Source organism: Corvus hawaiiensis, chromosome 3 (assembly GCF_020740725.1).
Source record: "Corvus hawaiiensis isolate bCorHaw1 chromosome 3, bCorHaw1.pri.cur, whole genome shotgun sequence".
NCBI lineage: Eukaryota > Metazoa > Chordata > Aves > Passeriformes > Corvidae > Corvus > Corvus hawaiiensis.
Genome location: NC_063215.1, coordinates 31,754,935 through 31,775,362, shown reverse-complemented (window position 1 = coordinate 31,775,362; position 20,428 = coordinate 31,754,935). Strand labels below are relative to the sequence as shown.

Sequence of the window (20,428 nt, the reverse complement as noted above, 5' to 3'; positions counted from 1 at the left end):
CGCCAATATTAGTTTTTTAAAACTATGGTGCATGGGTTTTAGAATGATATTTTTATAAAAATTATCGCCCGAATTTTTAAAAATAAACTAAACAATACCCCAGAAATTTCCCCAAATTTCAGCTTTGGCTTTATTTTGTTACTCTCTGTGTCTCCAATGTCACTTCATTTTTCTTCTACTGGAAATTCAAGATGTTGTCTATATTATTTACTGGAATTTTAGGGAATGCATTTCCTATTATTACCTACTTAATTGGACTATAAAATATATTTTAAATAAAATAAATTGAATAATCTAGTCAACTATTTAAAAAATGTTGCAATATGTATATATTAAATGGAATCTTTTTAATTTTAATAAAAGGTTTTACAGAAAAAAATCACATGTGAACGATTTTTAGTAAGGGAAATAAACAAGACTGAAAAGACCTCTATTAAAAAAAAAATAAATAAATGAAGATGGACAAAAAGGAAAAAGCCTAACTAACCATAACTGTGAAAACATAGTGTACCAAACCTAGCAGTCACATCACTTCAGACTAGACTGACTACCCAGATTTGAAGTGACTACCAGAACACCAGCAGGCCAGCAGCCTACGAGCACCAAAAAGCAAGCCTGGTTTCACGCACAGCCGCATTTACTGGTACCACTCAGAGGAAACCATGCCTGCACTCAGCCAAGAGTAGATGATGTGGGACACCATCTCTCAAATGAAGCCAAGAAAACTGGGGCAGACCTCAAAAAACAAATCTAAAGAAGACTAAAACTAGATTCTGGGTTTCTTTAAAAAAATGCATAATAAATTGATTTTTTTCCCCTATGCCTTTAAATTCTACACACTCCTCTTAGGAGGCAGTATTTTCAATAAATGGATGAATGTGATTTTGTGCTCTGGGAATTGATAGATTTCTCGTATTTCAAGGAAACCAATACTACACACTGTGGCACTTAATTTCTCCCTAAATTACTACCCATACGGATTTTTCTCTGTTATTTACATGCAAGCAATTAAGCACTTAATCATGATTGATGCAGTTAAAAATTCAATAGAATCTTAGTCTTCAAATGTACAGAAACCTTTTTTGGATACTCTTCCATTTTAGCAAGACAATTACAGCCAAACTGCTTTCCTCTCCTAGCGACACACTCAAACCCAATTTTTAGGAGCCAAAAATTAGCAGCAGTGAATAATTCCTGGAAGAAGCTCCTGTTTTCAATCAGCACCATGCACCCAACTGCAGTACCACTAATCAACACACTTTCTAGCAGGCTGGTCATGCAAACCAGACTACACAAGCTACAGAAACAAAACTCACTTTCAACAGCAATGTCCCAGGACAAGGCCACAGAAAATAGAAATTTGTGGAATTTAATGACCATGCTGTTTCTATATAACTGCTCCAAGGTTATGCAGGACACTGACATTTCCAGGAATGTTCATCTGGTATATTTCATAAGTATCAAAGTTATAATTACTAAAACAAAGAAAAACAATACAGAAAGAAAACGGGAAGAAAAAAAAAAAAGCAGCAGAATCACATAATTATGAAGTTCATCAGAACAAATACAATCATAATTCAAACTTAAATGGCATTAATTTTTTTTCCAAACAATTTTTAAACCCTCTCTTATATTTCTGCATTTTGTGTGCCTGGAAAGTTATACAAAACATGTTGCTTCAGGGCTGCACCTAATTATATTGGGCATCCAGAAATAGGTGCATCTGACTCAGAATTTCTGCATGCCTTGCCAACCAATCAAACCATAAGAAATGCAAACTATGCTTAAATTAAGCAATAAAACACTGCAAGTTGCAAGTTGTAACGTACTCGCATACACCACACTGCAAGGAAGAGCTCCTCAACAGGAAACAGGTTCAAAGTATATCTGCACCCAGTTACGCTGAGAGTATTTTCACAACTGTGACTTTACACAACTTGAGTCACACAACCGACTACTCCACACTGAATATTACAGAACAGGACTAAACATCAAATGAGGGTAAGTGCACTAAAGCAGTGATATCTTTAACTACCAGCTGTTAACAATCACCTTTTCAAACCTTTATAAATGCAAAGGGTTTTCATTTGATGATCATACCTCTCTGTAGACAATCTTCCAGACAGATCTAATTTCTTTAATGACAAACAGAGAACTGGTACAAAAACCAGACTTAAGCAGCAGCTCATGCTGAGAATTTGTCATTTACCTTAAGCTAAAATTATGAGCTCAGACACTGTATTTTGCAGTGGTTCAGGGCAGGTGGGCAACGGGTCAAAGAGATGACCACAAAAACCCCCTGCTTGTCTGGGACTGTTCACTCAGAAACATCTTGAAGACAGCAGGTGCAGCTGAGCTGGTTTATTTTACTCTTTCACAGTACTATGCAGGCAAGTTATGTAAATCAACTGGGCCAAATATGATCCCAGAGCTTTCAAAAGAAAATATATTTCAACATGAGAATATTACAGTATTTATTTTCATGCCTCAAGGGTGTTGTTAATAATTAGTAATTTACACAAAATTGCTAAAATATGCACAAAACAAACCAGTAGATTAATCCTCAGATATTTTCAATTTAAAAGCTAAAAATTAATCATAATCATTAGAGAATGGTCTGAGAACTATAAAGCAATTACAGTCATTGATAACCACTGTGTACACAGGCAATGATATCAGCAATTAAAGGAGAGACCAGTGAGTGATCCATGCCAATTTTGAGAACTTTCCACTAACAGCTGCTGTTCCATAGCAGTCCAGTCATTTGACTAACTTGTAAGGTCATGTTCTAAATGGGAAGTGATAAGTCTTAAGTTGGAGTTGCAAGGAGTTCTTTTAGTTGACAGCTACGTGTCAAGCAATGTGGCAATAAATTCCAAGCAATGGGGCAACTTAACATCAGCAGCATTATATTAATACATGCAGGTTTTTAGATTGATAATATAAAGAACAGTCTTCATCTATGTTCATTATGGAACAAACTCTGCTATTAAACACTGCTTTGCACAAAGGCTGCAAACATAATATACAATCAGCTCTCAAACTAAAATACATTTAAGAGCTATTTGAACAATTGTCATATTTCCTATTAATTTTACATTGGAAACATATCCAGATCTCCATGCCTGCAAAAGAACAATCATTTTCAGAAATGAATAAAACCGTATGTAGCAAAATAGGTTATTTTGTACCATATAATTTTCCAAACTCTATGGTTACTTTTGCAGCAGTATTTCAATGGTTACTTTTCAAGTCAAAGTATTTTGCTACTTTTAGTCTCTCTTACTCATTGCAAATAATTAAAGCAAAAATGTAAAAACACTGTCTACAGTGTACTGTGATACATTGCAGCTGACGGTGATTTACCATACAATACACCACAGTTCACACTGCACAAGCAGTCACTCATGAGACTGCACAATACCAATGATGAGGGGTTTACAGAAACCTGCACAATTAAAAAAAAAAAATCACACACCACTCTTACAAAATTCAAGGATAATAAGATAAAGCATCCTATTACTTTACAGCCATTTTGCTTGAGTAAGAGCTTCTGGATTGAGCCTGGAATTAACGGCTAGTAAACAGCTTTAGGATTTGGCCTGCTGTTTGTACCTGCTAAAGACTTCTTTATCAAAAAGTACTAGTGTTTGACTCAACAAAATATAAATCATGTTCACTGCTTTTATTAATGGAGGCAGCAGTGTACGTCAGTGCTTTTATATATACATATATATATTTATAAATATCTACATGCTTGAATGCATCAGAGAGTTTTCTGAAAGCCAAACCAGTGTGAGGTAAATGCCAGGATGGTGCTGAAACTTCAAAGGAAATAAACCACGGTGCTGAAAGCTGTGCTCTTTTCACCCTCAGCAATGTCCACGGGATCCTTTTACAAGGGTGACCATTAGTAAGCCTTTAGGTTCCAGTTCCTTCATGCTCTGAGGGAAAACTTGACTTAATCAGAGAGCACAGAGGTAAGAAAAGATCATTAGTCCCTTAGGAAACCAACTGGGCACAAGCAAAAGAAGAAAAAATTTACTGGCAGAGTAGCTACAAAGCCACTCAAATTGAAGTCTTACATCTTAATTTCTGGGCATAGGGCAGCGATATGGGATACACATCATAAAGTCACCCCAAGACAGTGGTATAATTAGAAAACACCTATATACTCAAAGAAGAAAAATAATAATTTTTTCACCTTTCCATTGGAAAAAGAATTTAGAAACACTTCAGACTCAAAAGCTTGACATGACTCTCCACATGAAGAAAAGAAAAAAAAATTCCAATGGGTTTTGTTGGTTTTTGTGGGGTTTTTTTTGGTTTGTTTGTTTTGGGTTTTGGGGGGTTTTTCGGGGCTTTTTTGGCAGGGTTTTTTGTGATTTTGGTTTTCTTTTTTCCCCTCAGGATACAAGAGCTGGCAGTGTTATTTGCTATGTCTTTGGGGAAGACAAAGGTTTGATTTAATAAACACAGTGTACTGAATGATTCAATGCAGAACTGAAACAGCAAGCACAGTGGACCCAGCCTATCTGGACACCTACCTACCTTGATGTAAACCAATTTTAAACACCTGTCATCCACAGGTCAGTTTGTAAGATAGAAAAAGTATTTAAGACATTTAGTTGCAAAGATCTGGATTGCTGTTTCATCCAGGGTCATGAGCAGAAATACTCTTTTTCACTCCTGGTTTTGAAGAATTTGCACAAAACCTATACACAGTTTTAGAGGTTTGGTAGAATGTCCCAAAAGACCAAGTGATGCTATCACAGCACTATGATCACTTGCAATTAATGAAACTATCTCAAGGGCATTAGGTTCATCCTTGTTCCATACTAGAGATTGCAAAAGTATACAGATGTAGAAGCGTGTTTTGGGAGATGCAGCTTCCTAAAAACACACCTGAAAATGAACAACTATTCCAGTTCATGTGTACCTTCCTCAAAGATTGTCAAGCCCTAGGATTTTGACATCAACCTGTTTCAAAGAGCCCATGAGACTGATTTCAGTATGTTCTTCCATGGTATCCCACTGACGTTTTCCCTTTATTCTTACCAGTCTTTATTAGCAACTTAATTTGGCAGCTTTTTTAGCTCCCAGCTTCAGAGAAAATTGTAAAACTAGGTGTATGTTTAGCACTATTAAGTCATCTGCATCCTAGTTTCCCTGCCACATGCCGAAAAGCTGTGTTGCCATTCTGCTTGTTCTTCCACCAGTCATCCATTTCTCTAACTCGGCACCTTCAGACAAAAAGAAATAACGCAAGAAGGAGACTCTCATCGACCATGTGATAATTAATCTTCATAAAATTGTTAAACAATGAAATTCCCAGCTCATGCAACAGTTCAGCATTTGCCAAAATATATGACACTTTCAAAAAGTGACTGGAAAAAAACACATCATAGGTTTAGTTACAGGTTTACTGAAGTTAGGTTTAGCTGCAGTAAGTTAGAAATGCACTCATGTTAGTCTACTGCTGTCAAATAGTTTATTGGTGTATGAGAAGCAGTTCTATCATATGCTGCTGAGGCTGTCAGACCCAGCAAAAAGGAACAGTTCCATTTGTTGTTTCCTTCCACTTAATGAAACATGCAAAGCTGATTGCCTGGTTTTGTTATTCACTTATAAATGTAATTTTAGAAATTAACTAGCCAGATACCTTTTACAGCTATTCAAAGTGAAGAGAAATAACTTCCTCCCTAGGCAAGGGGGGAGCAGTAAGAGGAGCTGCTGAGGAGCAGGGGTTTTACAGCCACAGGGATGAGCACACAGCATACTGCTAAGTCCAGACAGAAGGAGGTTGCAAGAACTGAAATATTAAGAGTTTGCACAATAATTGGAGCTGTGGTGACAGATAGGTCATACCTTTGAGATATTAGGTAGACAGAAATCATGTTAGCAATTATAAAGGTCCATCTCAACAATGATGTCTGGGTTACCATCCTGAATAAAAGACAGTGACAACTGTTGTCTGCAGTGATTTAGAAAAATGCAGGATTATTTAAATACCTGGATTATTTAATCATGAACTTTTATACTCTGCATTCGTTACTTGAAAAAAATTTGCAGATCAGTAAACGACATCCGTCAGAACTGTACCTCTATGTGCCATGATTTTCACAGGGTGTTCTAACCATTTTCCAGAGTTCTTCATTAATTACTGTTTTTAATCAAGTTAACATGCTAATGAGTTTTTAGAACTTGTAACCAGCAATCCCCAGGGCTAGACTGCAAGATAACAATTCTATTCTTCTGCCACAAAGCACTATGAACTGCATGTGTAGTGATTTGTTGCCGCCACCTGCACACCCTCTAGAGGTAGGGAAGGCAGCCCTCAGTTCGAAATTAATCCATAGATCCATACTTGGAACAGCACAACCTGCCAAGGTCACATATCCATTACAGCATGCCTCACGTTTAAAGACAAGGCCGAAAGACAGAATTTTATTACTGAGCCATCTCAAAATACTGACTACAGCAAATACCCTGTGGGGTCATAAGACATGACTGTGATACACGCTGGACTGGGATGAAGGCAGTCACTGGTTCACTGCAGGATGCTAAATATAGACTGGGAGATGAATGGGCCTCTCTAATATACTGATCCCATTTCCAAAACCAAAATACACTTCAGATCTCTTGACTGACTCTTCTGTAAATTACTTCAAAATCTTTACATCTGTTCACATTTTCAGCCAGGATCGTTTTCATTTAAGTCTTACTTCATAGAGATTTAGCTCTTTTATACTTAAGACAGAGAAGAATACAATTTTCTCATGGATTAATAAGCCTGAAGAACACAATCAAAATTTCATAAAATCATATTTCTTAAATAACTGAGCACTCTGCTATTAAATTTTATCTTCCAGATACAGATCATATCTGAAATGTCGCTGTTTTATCTTAACATATCTGAGTTTTCTGTCACTATCCATTATATTATTTATTATTTACCTCCTATAGCTGGTGATAAAGGCAAGCCAAAAAAATTGCCATGAGCTTTCATTGTGGTGAGATAATTTACAGATATGCGCATATGAAAAAATCCTGGAGAGCAAAATCATACAAAGGATTTCTCCAAGTAAATACTTCTCTTCTGACACTTACTGGTCTGGTATTGTGCTCAGTTTGGTACAGTTACCTCAGCTCCAGCTTTCCCATTCATGAACAGCAGCAATAACAACATTTAATCTAATATTATTATATTTTTAGATGTCTTTTAAATTTCATGAATATTATTAACTCAGTAACGGTTTCAAGGAAAAATTCCCTGGGCAAGAGTAAGAATGACTGAATCCCTTTCTGCAGAAAAAAGTCCCTGAGGACTGTGTTTCTCACCAACTTTCTGAATACTGGAGGGTATTTCAGATGCATCTCCCCAGGTTTTCCTCCAAGTGCAGATGTAGCCATGCTGGAGGTCAGAGATTGGACTGCATCTTGGTGTCCAGCTGCAGCCCTTCCCCTAAAATGACCTGTAAGAGCAGCTAAAAAGTTACCTAAGCTCCAGCAAAGAGTGGACCCAAATGGGAATAAACTAGCTGAGGCTCAGCTTCAGCAAGATTTAAATGAATATTTACCAAAGGAAAAGCAATCAGGAACACAATCAGGTAGTGAACAAACTTCCGTGTTCTGATATTACTGATTATTTCCTCAGATCTGCATACAGGGTTGAGACCTCGATGGAAGAAAAATGTAAAGGTCAATACCATGTTTTATTTACATATAAATCCAGTAAGTTCACTCATACTATTGCTTCAGCTTTCTCTCTACAGAACAGAGGTGAAAAGGGGGAAAAATATTAAAAACATATTATTAATGGAAGACAACACATTTCTAATCTGAAAGTAATATATAGTATCAGTCAAGTAGTTACAGTCAAGTAGACATTCAAAAACTCTCCTTCCTCTCAATGATTGTGTTCCCACCTAGATAACTTCTGCCTCTGCAATGCCACAAATGGTCTCACCATAACTCTCCCCATGTAATATCTCCAAACAGCAAAATCTCATGCAGACTGCCCACACATAATGTAGGAGAATTGATTTCAGATTAGGCCTTCCTCTCTCCACAGAAGAATTTCTCAAGTATAACTTCAGAAGCTTTATAAAGTCTCTCTAATTCAGATGAGTTTTTGCCATCATTCCTGAATTCCTGATAGAGCTTTTATCAATGCCCAGTTTGATGGTTTCTAGTAATTACCCTGTAAATGCCTAAATCTATTAATAAAACCACTAAAAAGTATGGCTACAAGCATTTTCAGGATGAAAATCAAAATTCCTTCCAAAGAGTATTTGTAATTCAGGACCATCATCTGTCTCATCATAGCCAACAATAACCTCTCAACTCCAATACCCCACCCAGCAAACAGATCATTTGCAAAGACAAACCACAGGTTCAGTCAGCAGTCAGTATAACTCTGAGGAAGGATAACTCCCTTCCAGACAGTATCTCCAACCATCAAACAAATGAAATCTCTTGTTTCTAAGCTTAAGGGGAAAGAAATATATCTGCTTGAGCAAATTGTATTATATAAAAATTTACAACACCCCCAGACATTAGCAAAGCTGTTCGTCTTTTATTTTAAATTCTGCTTTATCTTCAGTCTGAAAATGCAGTTGGGACATATCAAAGACAGAAACATGCAGAGATTCAACAACTAGAAGCTAAATAAATCACTTGAGAGCATGCATACTTACTGCAACTAACCATAGCTGCACATGAAGTGTAATGGAACCTCCTCGAGGAAGCAACATTTTATTAACATATCTAGTGAAAACTAGCAGCTGTGGCCAAAGGCATGAGAAAAAGATGTTGAAGCGAGGTGGGGTTGGTCTCTTCTTCCAGGTAACAAGCAATAGGACAAGAGGAAGTGGCTTCAAGATGTGCCAGGAGAGATTTAGATAGGATATTAGGAAAAAATTTCTTCACAGAAAGGATCGCCAAGCATTGGAATAGGCTGCTCAGGGAAGCTGTTGAGTTCCCATCCCTAGAGGTATTTAAAAGACCTGCGGTAGATATTGAACTCAGGGACACAGTTTTGTGGTGGATTTCGCAGCGTTAGATTTACGGTTGGACTCTATGATCTCAAATGCCTTTTCCAACCTAAATGATTCTATGATTCTATGCTTCTAAATTCTCATAACTACATTCAGGAGGGTCTGAGGAACAGGTCTAAGAAAAACCCTCCCCCTACCAGCACAGGCTCTTCCTTCCTCCCTCCCTGTTGCACAGATACCAGCAAGTAGCTCGTTCACACACAGCTTTACATTTCCTGCCATCTATACAGATCCTTCTGCGCAGGGCTGCAAAGAGCAAGACTGTGCTCCTTCCTGTGGCAATGATTCTTCTGGTGCATGTGAATAAACCTGACTCTACAGATAAGTATCAACTGCAGAGAGTTCTAAACAGAAAAAGAGACTTCTTTCCTCCTAATAAATTTAGAGACTTCTTCTGACCTCAGTCAGCAAAACCTTCTCAGATGTAAAAGGGATTTTCAAGTTGATGAATTTGCTGTGTGATTTTCTGGAAACATGGTAAGTCCTCTTCTCCAGCGCTGGGCCACCTGATGGGAAGAGGACATCACCTGCTTACCAGCCTCGCAGTAGTGTGGATATCACGCCAGCCTCATCATGCCAGCTTCCACTGAGCCATCACTTGTTATTTCTCCTATGACAGGTGAGTTTCACCCTTAAAAAGACACACTTACTGATACAGACTTTTCTCACAGAGAGAATGACCCACATTTTCAAACTCACTGCCAAGGATCATGGTCCTCCATCCCCACTACCTACAAAAATGCATCCAAAACAATATTTTATCTTCATTTTCTCACAAAAGACCCTCTCAAGTGTGTCAGGACTCTTAGGCATATTCAGAAAGGCCCCAGCAGTAAATTTTAAGTTTAAGTGCACTCCTGTCACAAGAGCTTCGAAGGGAAAGATTCGTGCATTTACTTCTAATGGGTAATTCTCAGATACCACAGTTATGGATGAGCTTAGGCCACGTAAAGCAATTAAATTTAATGCCCTAGGAGAAGTTAGATGCTATTTCTGACTGAATGACCTCAAGAGTGTGTGCAAGTGTTCTAATCTATGACACAAGTGAAATAGGACGTATCTGAATGTGTTCGCTAGAATTTTTTTTCTCAAAGCATAAAGATTTTATTCCCTTGGTTTGGTCATATTTGACTCCTGGCACCGGTCTGTTCTTTCATATGATATCAGGTATGACTACAATAAAAGAATTTAAAAGCTACAGAAGTCTCAAAAGGAATTAATATGTTTTCTTGATCAAACTATGGAGTCTCAAAGCAAGAAGGAAGCCAAGACAAACAGGAATATATTGCATTAATCAAGACGTGGGCAGGTACTGAATTTCCTTTCTTCATTATTTCTAATCAGTTTAAGGGCATGATTCATTTGTTAAACTTCATTCTATACAAGTGGGAAGAAAAAAGTGAATTACCCATTGAATGCACAATAGAATAATGAAAGGAAGCTGCAGGTACTTCATGCCTTTGAAAATTATTCACTCTTCAAGAAAATGCTTAGAGACATATTTATGTCCATCTCTGTTGAGGAAAACACACACATTTATGTTTGAAGATTTTCTTGGATGAAGTCCAAACAGAAAATTTCAGATACGTCTGGCTGGAGGACTGTGTCCACCTCTGAATCACTGGACCAGTCTGTATATATTAAGAAATAATCACATAGTCTTTCAAGCAGAAGACACTGTCTGAGACTACACTTCAGTGCCCCAAATGATGAACGTTTTGCTGAGCTTCCTGTAACGCAATTACACTGCAACTCAGATAGCTCGCACAAGGTAAATCTAATGCTCAACAGAAAATTGAAAATATTTCTTGATTAGGTGCAGCTGACCTATAAGACAGCCTTTGAACTTTTAATTAATATCTTTAAAGGAAGGGGGGTTTTGCACATGAAAGGGCAACTCCTTAAAATTATTTTGCAATTAATAAACTGTACAGTTCATGAATTTTCTACCTTAACTGACCTGTGGTGGCAATCCCTTGGGTAATCTACATCTGCTCTCTTACAGGAAATCTGTAAAACCAACTTACAAAAAGAAACAAAAAATCTCACAGAGAAAACAAGGAGAAAAAAAATTTGTGATTTTCCCCAAACTCAGTATATTTTGTTCAACACATTTACAAGGGACTCTCAATGCACCAGCATTAATTAAAAAATCCAAGAATGCATGCTGTATCATGTTAATGGTTTTGGAAATGGTTTGGGTGTTAATGTTAATGGGAAAAAGCAACATTTATTGTGAAATAAACATCTGCCTCATTAGGAATAACATAGTAAATTATGTCTACTATGTATACATGCTAAAGACTTTTTGTTAGATAGTGTTATTCATGCTCTCTACTCCATCTTTTCTACCTGAGAGCAGAAGATGCACTTTTGCTTCAATTAAAATCAGTTGCAGATTTCATTAATTTTCACCACTTATGTTAATGAAAATATGAGCCATGTAAGAACATTAAACACTTGACAAATAAGTTTTACCTTTGAATTAGTAAGAAATAACTACTTTACCACAGTGAGATTTATTTGCACTGTCAGCAGTTCACATTGTCTAGGAATAAAAGGTTTTCCTTCTATATATTTTCTCCATAAAAAGAAGATTAATAAAGTAACAAACCATGTGCTTTTCCTTTCCACTGAAACAATTAAGAAAAATTTACTGCATTTTTATGAGTATTGTTAAGTATATTAATTATGCTTATTCTTATGAATAGGGAAATCACTATTATTAATTGAATAATCATTGGTATTCCATTTGATGCTACAAATTATTTGAAATTATTGCAAAATATTAGTTCAATTGTACTTTCATCCAATTCAGGAAACTTAATTAAGCTACAATCAACAGTGTGCAGCGGACAAAGGAGATGCTGGAGAGCAACCAAGACACTCAGGTGCTTTTGTCTTGGAGCAGTTGATAGAGCTGAGCATGTTTGGTCTGACAGAAGGGTGATTTAACAGGTGTCGTAGCAGCAGCCTGAATCTACTTGAACAGAAATCACAATGATAAAGAAGCCAAAATCTTCTCAGCAGTGACAGAACATATATAAAGGAACAATGATCATAAACTGTCACTTGGGAAGTTCAGGGTGGCACTTCCATTCTTCTCTCCCCATGTCAAACCTCCTCTTTTTTCAACAGACAGGTGTTGCAGATCTGCAGGTTACTCAGCAAGGTGGTGGGACCTCCATCCAGTGAAATTTAAGACATTTAGACAAAGCTGTCTCACACAACTGGGAAGAGTGTATCTCCAAGCTGGACTGGGTAACTTCCTAAGGTTCCTCCAAAACAACACGTAGGTGAGAAATATGCACATGTATAGAATCAGAGACTGCTTCAAATGCAACAAATCACTGCAGATTTATACTGAAGTGCATCTAAACATCTACTATCACTCATCCTCCCTGAAAGAAAATGCCTACTAAAGTTTGGGTGCTACAGCTAAAAAGATTTAAATTTTTACCTCTTCAGTACCTAATAAGATTTTATTTGCTACATATTCATGTTGTCAACCTTATTATTTTTTAATTTGTAAATATCATGCTATTATTTGTTTTTATAAACATACAGAAATATGTTGTTACCCTAACAGCACAAGATCCTGACTCTTAAATGGTGCTTGAAAAGATGAAAGCTGAAGACCTACCGATAGAGCACCTGGAATTGGTTCATTAGATGCCATAAGATGGAAAAAAGAAAGATATAAAATCATTTCTCCTACTTTCAATAGTATGAAAAAAAGCAAGTCCTTTGGCTGTTGCACGTTATTGGTTTCCTAATCAGAATACAGAACCTCCATAATTATACCAAGGGCACGGTGTGATGCAGCTCTGTTAGCTCACATGCAAAGACCTGCTGTTCAAAAGCCATTCTGATCATTACTAAGCTGTATCCTTTCTGGCAGATCTGGAAGGCTAAAATAGCTAGTTAAATCTTTGATGCCATCATTAGATTTTTTCCAGAAATAATTTTTCAGTCTTCTTCCATCAATAACGCAAAAGACTCGAATAACATCATACAGGCTCTTGCAATTCAACTAACACTGTCTCTTATCTTCTGCAGTGACCAATGGAGGATGCCCATGAAGACCTATCAATACAGGTCATGCAAAATGCTGCCATCCTTGTGCACACATCCAGATGTGTGATTGATTTGGGATTCAGAAACTTCCAGAGCAAAAGCTGGTAGCTTTGTAAAGAGAAGGACATCCCCACAACAAATGTTAAAGACTTCTGCATGGAATATATTACAAAGAAGTCAGTAAGAAACAGAAACTTTATTATTCCTGAAATAAATCCAGCACATTAAATTAGGAAACTTATGCAACTAATTATATCCTACCAGTATAAACAGTATCAAAGAGGAGTATTTTATTTCTGAACATCTCATGCCATCTCATTTTCAGAATGTCAGTTAAGAACAAAAATAATACAAAGTCCTTATGATAACTGAAGATGAAACCCAGAATTAAATTTACAACAAATCTGGAATTCCCCTTTGATCATTCTAAGGCAATGGCTATACATTTTTATCACACCAAACAAGCCATAATAAACTGCAACATCAAAACCAGAAAGAAATCCTATGACTTCCCAAGACAATGCTTTTGAACAGTCACAATATCACAGCCTTTTAATGCAAGCACACGTGTTAAATATGCACATGGCTCCATGTGTAGGTGATGTGGTGTGACATAAATATTTTACTAGCAGTTTAAGTTACTGACTCATTACACACAAATGGTATGAATGTTCTTTTCTGATTTTATAAGTGTTCATATTTTGGCGCCCCTGAATGATTAAGAACAGGAAACCGTGGTATCTGAAAAGAAGGTTTTCAAAAACTTGTAGGAAAGATCTTGAATTTTAATAAGGCTTTCCAAGTAAAGAACTACTGAGGTGCACAAAAAAGGAGTCAAGACACACATAATTTATGGCTTTGCTCCCCAGCACAACTTTACTGAAATCAAAGGCCTTTGCTCAAGAGTAACTTCTTCCCCTAGTTGCAGAAGTTTGCAGAATAGCAGTCTTTTCTAGAATTTGGCTAGTTTGTATTTACAAATAAACTGATCGATTGACTTCTGAATGTCGGTCACAACACTCATTCCTTAGGTGGCCTATTTTCTTCTTATTTGAAAGGGCAAAAAGAAAAAACAAGAGTTAACTGGGCATACTTCTCAGGTCTAAAGTGTTTTCCCCTATGGAAATGGTAAATGAAAATATCACTGCAGGAATGATTTCTTATTTGTAACACATTTTCAAGTCCCTAGATCCTATTTAAAAAACAAACACGCAAATTTAACAAACCGCTAGATCAAAGCCTTTAAACCAAAAGTCTGTAACCACCCTTGCATTACTTCAACCTGCATATCAGAGTGAGGTTTCAGGAGACCAATGAGCTACTCAAAAAGGTCTCACCCCAGATAGCCCTTTCCTGTAACAGAAATAGTACAGAGCTATAACGGGCTCCACTGCAGTCAAGAATATCTTAGCAGTGGTAAAAGCAGACATCACGTCCACGTACTTTGTAATATCTTTGCCACTCTATACTACTTGTCTCAATACTTTTTTTTCAAATAGTTGAGGCTTTTTTATTATGTTTTGGTTTTTAATTCTGTAAGAAAGCCTGTTTTCCAAGATGCAACTATATTTGATCAGGTGGCTGGAAAAAAATGAGCCTGAAACACCATAAATATTATCTTATTATCTGGCTGTGATTAAATCAGAATTATATAAATACATCAAAATAATTTGTAGACTGGCAATAAGGGTGGCTGTCAAACTGAAATCCAATGGAACTTCAAATGCACCTTAAACACTGTATCAGTGTCAGATACATAAAGGTAATATTATTACTAGGTGTCTTATACTACAGTAATGTTTCAAGCTCTTTCCCACAGATCTGTTCAGATAAAAGATGTAATGTTCACATTACATCTGCCAAAATTGCCATTTGCAATTAAAAATTAAAACTGGCACTCTTTCTATGCAGGCAATTATCTAAACGCAGCTGGCAATCTTCCTTGTTTACAGCGCTGCTGTGTCATGACTCCGTTTGGAAATTTACTGCTTTTTTTTTTTTTTTTTAAGGTTTAAACTTGCCACCTGTATTTCCAACTTGAACTTTTCTGGTTTTAAAGATTTCTATCATGAACTCAAACAAAAAGGTACAAAACTATAATTTGCAGATTTTGTATGGCAACTTCAGGCACTGCAGTAAAATACATTCCTAGTACATATTTTGATGATTGTCACAACACTAATTTACATCCATCTAGGCCACAGGATAACACCTGTAAGAACCCAGACAGTAAAATGTACCAAATAAATGCCCTCCAAGAAGAAAATTTCGAGTGTAAGAGTTGATTTTCAGAGTAAAACAGAAAGAATGGAAAGATTCTCTGAGTGGACAAAAATCCTTTTCCTGAATAATATATGACATTAAGTGTATTTCTACTGCTTTCTATCTATAGCAATTGTCATCTACTAAATGAATCTATCCACAAAGTATCTTATTAATCAGACTGCCATGTTTTGGCACCTTTTTACTTACAACAGCTGCTATTAAAGTAAGATTTGGTGGTTCCCCTACTGCTGGGAGAGGAGCATTCTTTATGCTGACAAACAGCTTTTAGGGAACCGTCGCTTTTTTAGCTAAGATGCTGCAACCTTTAGGATGATTTACACGACTATCATGGAACAAATACAGTTACTTACACCATATCAGTTAAATATTCTGGTTCATTTATGATGTATTGCCTGTAGTCAGACGTAGCAATACCCGGTATTATATCCCCAATACAGTAATGCCTTATTTCCTTCCTCTGCAATTGTTAAACGTTTTCACCTATAAATATGATCCATTATCACAACTCCTTGCCAGACTGTATTGCATGTTTTACTCAGCCATCCAAATGGATTTTGAGCAGGGCCTTTCCCCTGAATATTACCAAAACCCATAAAAACAGGGGATTGTTAATGAACTGAGGAACATGGCTGACCCCAAGGATACTGCAAGCAGTGACAGGCGCAGGTGCCCTCACACAGGTGTCCCGAGCGAGCCTCTTGAAGTTAAAGCAGCACAAGTTTCGCAGCGCGGTGACAGTACCGCTCTCCACTGAGCGATGATACGGAACATATATTTCCGTCAGGGGCTTTTTCAGAATGAGGGTGACAGGAGCCGTTACTTGCTCAGATCAAAAGCGCAGCAGAGGAAGGCACCGGCGGAGAAGCCGCCAGCGCGGCGGCCGCTCGCTGAGCCCTGCCCCGGGCGGCCCCGGCGCTGCCAGCGGCAGGTGGCCGCAGCTGGGGCGCAGCATCCCGAGGCGCCGCGCACCCGCGGCGAGCACTCGCGTGGGAAGGCGCCGTCACCCGCACTCCCTGCGAGGCGGGGATCAGGCGCGCCCGGAAAATACGCTGGAGGCAGAACCGAGCGCTGCGGCTCCGCGGCGGTAACTTTTCAAACCGCGTAGCGCTCGGTGTCAGCTCGGCAGCACACGCGCCGTGGGTACCGCTGGCGTACCCATTGCGCCCCGCCGTCGCGGGGAGGACCCGGCAGACGCCGACACCCCTCGCTCCGTCTAACCTCGAGGCCGGCGAGTGCCATCAGCGGGTGCCCCGCACAGTCTCCCCCTGCGCAAGCCGGTGGCCTCGGGCGCCCAGGAGACCAGCGAATATGTGCTCCCCGCCATGCTCTCCGCCGGTTCTCTCTGCCGGGTTAACCAAGCTTTCCCCCCATCACCTCCCACCTCGGGCTGCGCGGGATTTTCCGCCGCCCGCGGAGAGACGCGCCGCAGGTGGCAGCGGCTCCCCCACCTCTGCTGACTGACTCCTCTCGGGCACTTTCAGCGCGACTCTCGGGGTACTTGTCCACCCCGTGCCCCGGCACGGAGTGATGCCCGGGGACCGGAGGGGCAGGAGGGGCGGTATGCGCCGCGCGGTGCGGCGGGGCTCTGCTCAGGACAGGTGCGGGCGCCGGCCCGTGGAACGGACGGGAGGGGTCAGGACAGGACGGGACGGGACGGGAGGAGAGGGGAGCGGGTCGGTACTCACACGAAGGCGTGATAGACGAAGGCCCATCCGCGGGGCCGCTCCAGCACGTTGTACAGGTAGTTCTGCAGCCGGCGGTACTTCGCGTTCCTGCGGCAGCTCGGTCCGCTGCTGTACGACAGCGGCTTCCCCAGCAGGCTCATGCGGGCGCCGTGCTTCCCGCGGCGGCCCTCCCGCAGCCCGGCGGGGGCGGCCGCGCTGCCGGTGCCCAGGAGCAGCAGGCCGTCGCCGCGGGCCGCCGAGCTCGTCAGCGCCCTGCCCCGGCCCGACTCCACATCCTTCATGCCCGCTGCCGCGCCGCTCTTCACCCAGAGCCCCGCGGAGCCGCCCTCCTCCCCGCCGCCGTGGTTGCGGGGCATGGCATCACCCCGGGCGCCGGAGCGGGCGCCGGGGCCGCGGCGGAGCAGGGCGCGGGCGGCGGCGGCCAGGCACCCCGCGGCGGCAGCCCGCAAGAGGCAGCGGGGGCCGAGGGTCTCCGGGCGGCGCCCGCGGGGCGCGGGGGCGCGGGCCACTTTGGGCGCCCGGCGCGGCGGGCCGGCCTGCGGCAGCTTCGCGGGGGCCCCGGCGAGGGAGCGGGCGCCCCCCCGGGCGCGCTCTCCTCCCGGGCGGCGGCGCCCCGCCGCCGGTCCCCGCAGCTCCGCCCGGCGTGGTTCCGCGGCCCGGGACGGGGCGGAGGGAGGGAGGGCAGCTCCTCGCGGCTCCGGCGGAGAGGCCGCGGTTCGGTGGTGCCTGCCGCCGCCCGCTCCCTCGCTGCCTCCCGCGTCGTTTGGCCCGGCCGGGCCGGGCAAGCTGTTGCTCTCGCTCCGAGCGGCGGAGAAAGTCGGCGAGGCAGGCGGGCCGGTGGGGCAGGCGGGGGCCGCGCCGCCGGGAGCCTTCGTGTCCCGGGGCGGGAGCGGCAGAGACAGCGGCGGTGCCCGCGGCGGGGCGGGCGGCGAGCGGCTGGCGGGACGCGGCGCCCGCGTTCTACGCGCGCTCCCGGGAAATGTCCATGTAAGTCCGAGAAAGTCACAAAACTGCCGTAAGTCCCGGCGGCGGCGCGGGGGAGGATCAGCCGGCGGCGGGACCCCACTGCGGGCGGGGAGCGCGGCCGGCCCGGGTGGGGCAGCGCAGACGAGCCGCCGGGTGTCCCCCCCGAGGGGGCGGCGCGGCCCGGCACGCCGCTCCGGCGCTTCCGCCGTGTCCCGGCCTCGTGCGGCAGCGAGACAGCAGATCCCAGGGGCAGCGGCTGGCCTGCCCTCCCTGCGGGCTCCCCCACGGCCCCCGTCAGCTCCGGCCCCGGCGCGGTGCCGCCGGAGCGCAGCGGTGCAGCCGCTCGGTGCCCGCGCTGCGCCGAGACAGCGATGCTCCCCCTGCCGAGCACGGCCCTTTAACGCCCCGCCGCATCAAGGTGAGCTTGCGGAAAAAAACACCACCCACCCAGGCATCCGCAGGCGCGGCCGCACCGTGCTGCCCGCCCGGCCGCCGCACCGCGCCCGATTTGCCCGCGGGTTACCGCCCGTGCTCGGCGGGCGACCCCCGGCCACCCCCCAGCACTCCTCCCGCACGCCGCGGCCGCCTGCTGCGGGCAGCCGCCGCCCGTGCCGCTCCCGGGGCCGGAGCTCGGCAGCGCCCGCCGGCCCCCGAGGACTCCTGGGAGCCCTGCGCTGCCCGGGGGACACGACGAGCCGCCGCCCGGCACTTCAGCACCCACTTCACGAAAAATATCTTCATGTCACTGGTTTTGCAGCCTGATGTGAAAATGTGACACCAATTCCTGAAGTGTTAATGACAAACAGTAAGGTGGATGCTAATGTTAAACGAAATTCAATAGAAGCATTCAGAAATTAGTTTTTGGGGTTTTTTTGTCTTTGTACTGGCTAGTTAGAGGCCAGGCTCTCAAGCTTTAGCACACCATCTTCAACGCCCAGAAAAGAGGAAGCTGAGACACACCTCGTGTTTTGACAGTGAACATTAACTTGTGCCCCTGCTAATGCAACATGGACCCACCAACAGTACTAATTCATTGCTACAATGTGTCCAATGCCATTCATTCGGATGTCTTTAAATGCAGAGCTTAACCTTCTTCCTGTCTTCACTACACTTTCTCCTCCACTGCAGGCTACTTCAGACAGGAACTTTCTAACACGTGAACCACAGTGGCCACTCACTCGTGATAAGGGATGGCAGAAACAGCACACATGTCAAAACAGATGTTAAGTAGTTGATACAACTATCCACAGAAATTCCATTAATATTTAAGCTTTCCAGTGGCACATATCTACTCTTCTTTCTTTGAATTGTAAATTGAGTTAGTTAATCCTTCATTTACTACTTGTTTGCATTTCCCTGGTTTGATATATGCAAGTGTTTATACTCTTCATTTTTTTCATCCCTCTGTACTCATTTACATTCTTTTACCATCAGCCACTCCTCCAGAACCATGCTCAGATTCAAACTCTAGTGGCCTTAGTCACTTGAGTAAAATATTTGAGGGCTGATACTCAAATTCTGGAAAGCCAAACTTAACTGAGAGCTCATGGTCCAACTCACTCAGCCAGGCCTCTGTCCCATGAGCACTCACCCTTGAGCTTCGATTAATTGCTGGGTTGGGCAATGGCACAGCTCACAGCAGCACACGTGCATCACTGTTGATAGGACTGAGGCTTTAAACCAACGATTGGGCCAATAAACTATGAACATTACTGAACTCCAGTTCCTGATGTACTTTCTGTGATCCATTAAGAAATATTGTTATAATTCTGTGCCCTCTAGTGGTGCTTAAAATCATCAATTAATTTATATAATCATAAGGAAAACAGTCTGTGAGCACAAGTTAAGCCAGTATTGAAATGTAGCCATAGATGGCAGAACAACTAGAAGCTAACAAAAGTAATACACTTAGTGATGAATTATTTTATTTTTTAAAGTGTGTGAACAAGTCTATTTTCCCATCTGTTATCTGCTATTAAATAAATCCTTTTAAAAGTATGTATTATGAGAAGACATTTATGATAATGAATCTGATCCTTACTTGTTCATATGTCAGATAACCAGGGCATGATATGCTGGTTGAATGCGGAGGGGATCATTAGCACCCAGGCAGCTGCCTGCCCTCTAGCAGGCAGAGGAGCTGTGCTGTGTAACAAAGCTAGTCCTCATCTAACTATTTATTGCAAAATACAGGTTCACATTTATAGGACAACAATTTCCCCTGATATTTTGGCTTCAGACTATGTAATACCTACAGAGATGAGTCGTGTGAAATTCTAGCATGTCCACATGGTCCAAGGTCATCCTGGGTTCAGATGTCAGTAAGAGGATCTACTTGACGAAATCTCCAAGGCA

General features: G+C 42.2%; 1 protein-coding gene and 1 long non-coding RNA gene across 4 annotated transcripts in view; one reads left to right on the top strand and one right to left on the bottom strand.

Moving 5' to 3' along the window:
- Positions 1-17,504, bottom strand: part of KCNQ5 (potassium voltage-gated channel subfamily Q member 5) — a 282,213-nt gene extending 264,709 nt beyond the window's left edge. For both annotated transcript variants that reach the window (XM_048298185.1, XM_048298186.1), the window contains exon 1: positions 17,108-17,504. In XM_048298185.1, coding sequence (XP_048154142.1) covers positions 17,108-17,463 — 356 coding nt within the window. In that variant the 5' untranslated portion in view covers positions 17,464-17,504. The remainder of the gene's footprint in view (positions 1-17,107) is intronic.
- On the top strand, positions 4,416-14,094 carry LOC125323335. Of its 2 annotated transcripts, XR_007202485.1 has the most exons (5): positions 4,416-4,589; positions 9,290-9,678; positions 10,227-10,368; positions 12,198-12,355; positions 13,119-14,094. It is a non-coding gene; the product is annotated as an uncharacterized LOC125323335 (long non-coding RNA). The 2 variants fall into 2 exon arrangements; XR_007202486.1 differs by lacking the exon at positions 10,227-10,368.
- Positions 17,505-20,428: the final 2,924 nt, after the last annotated feature.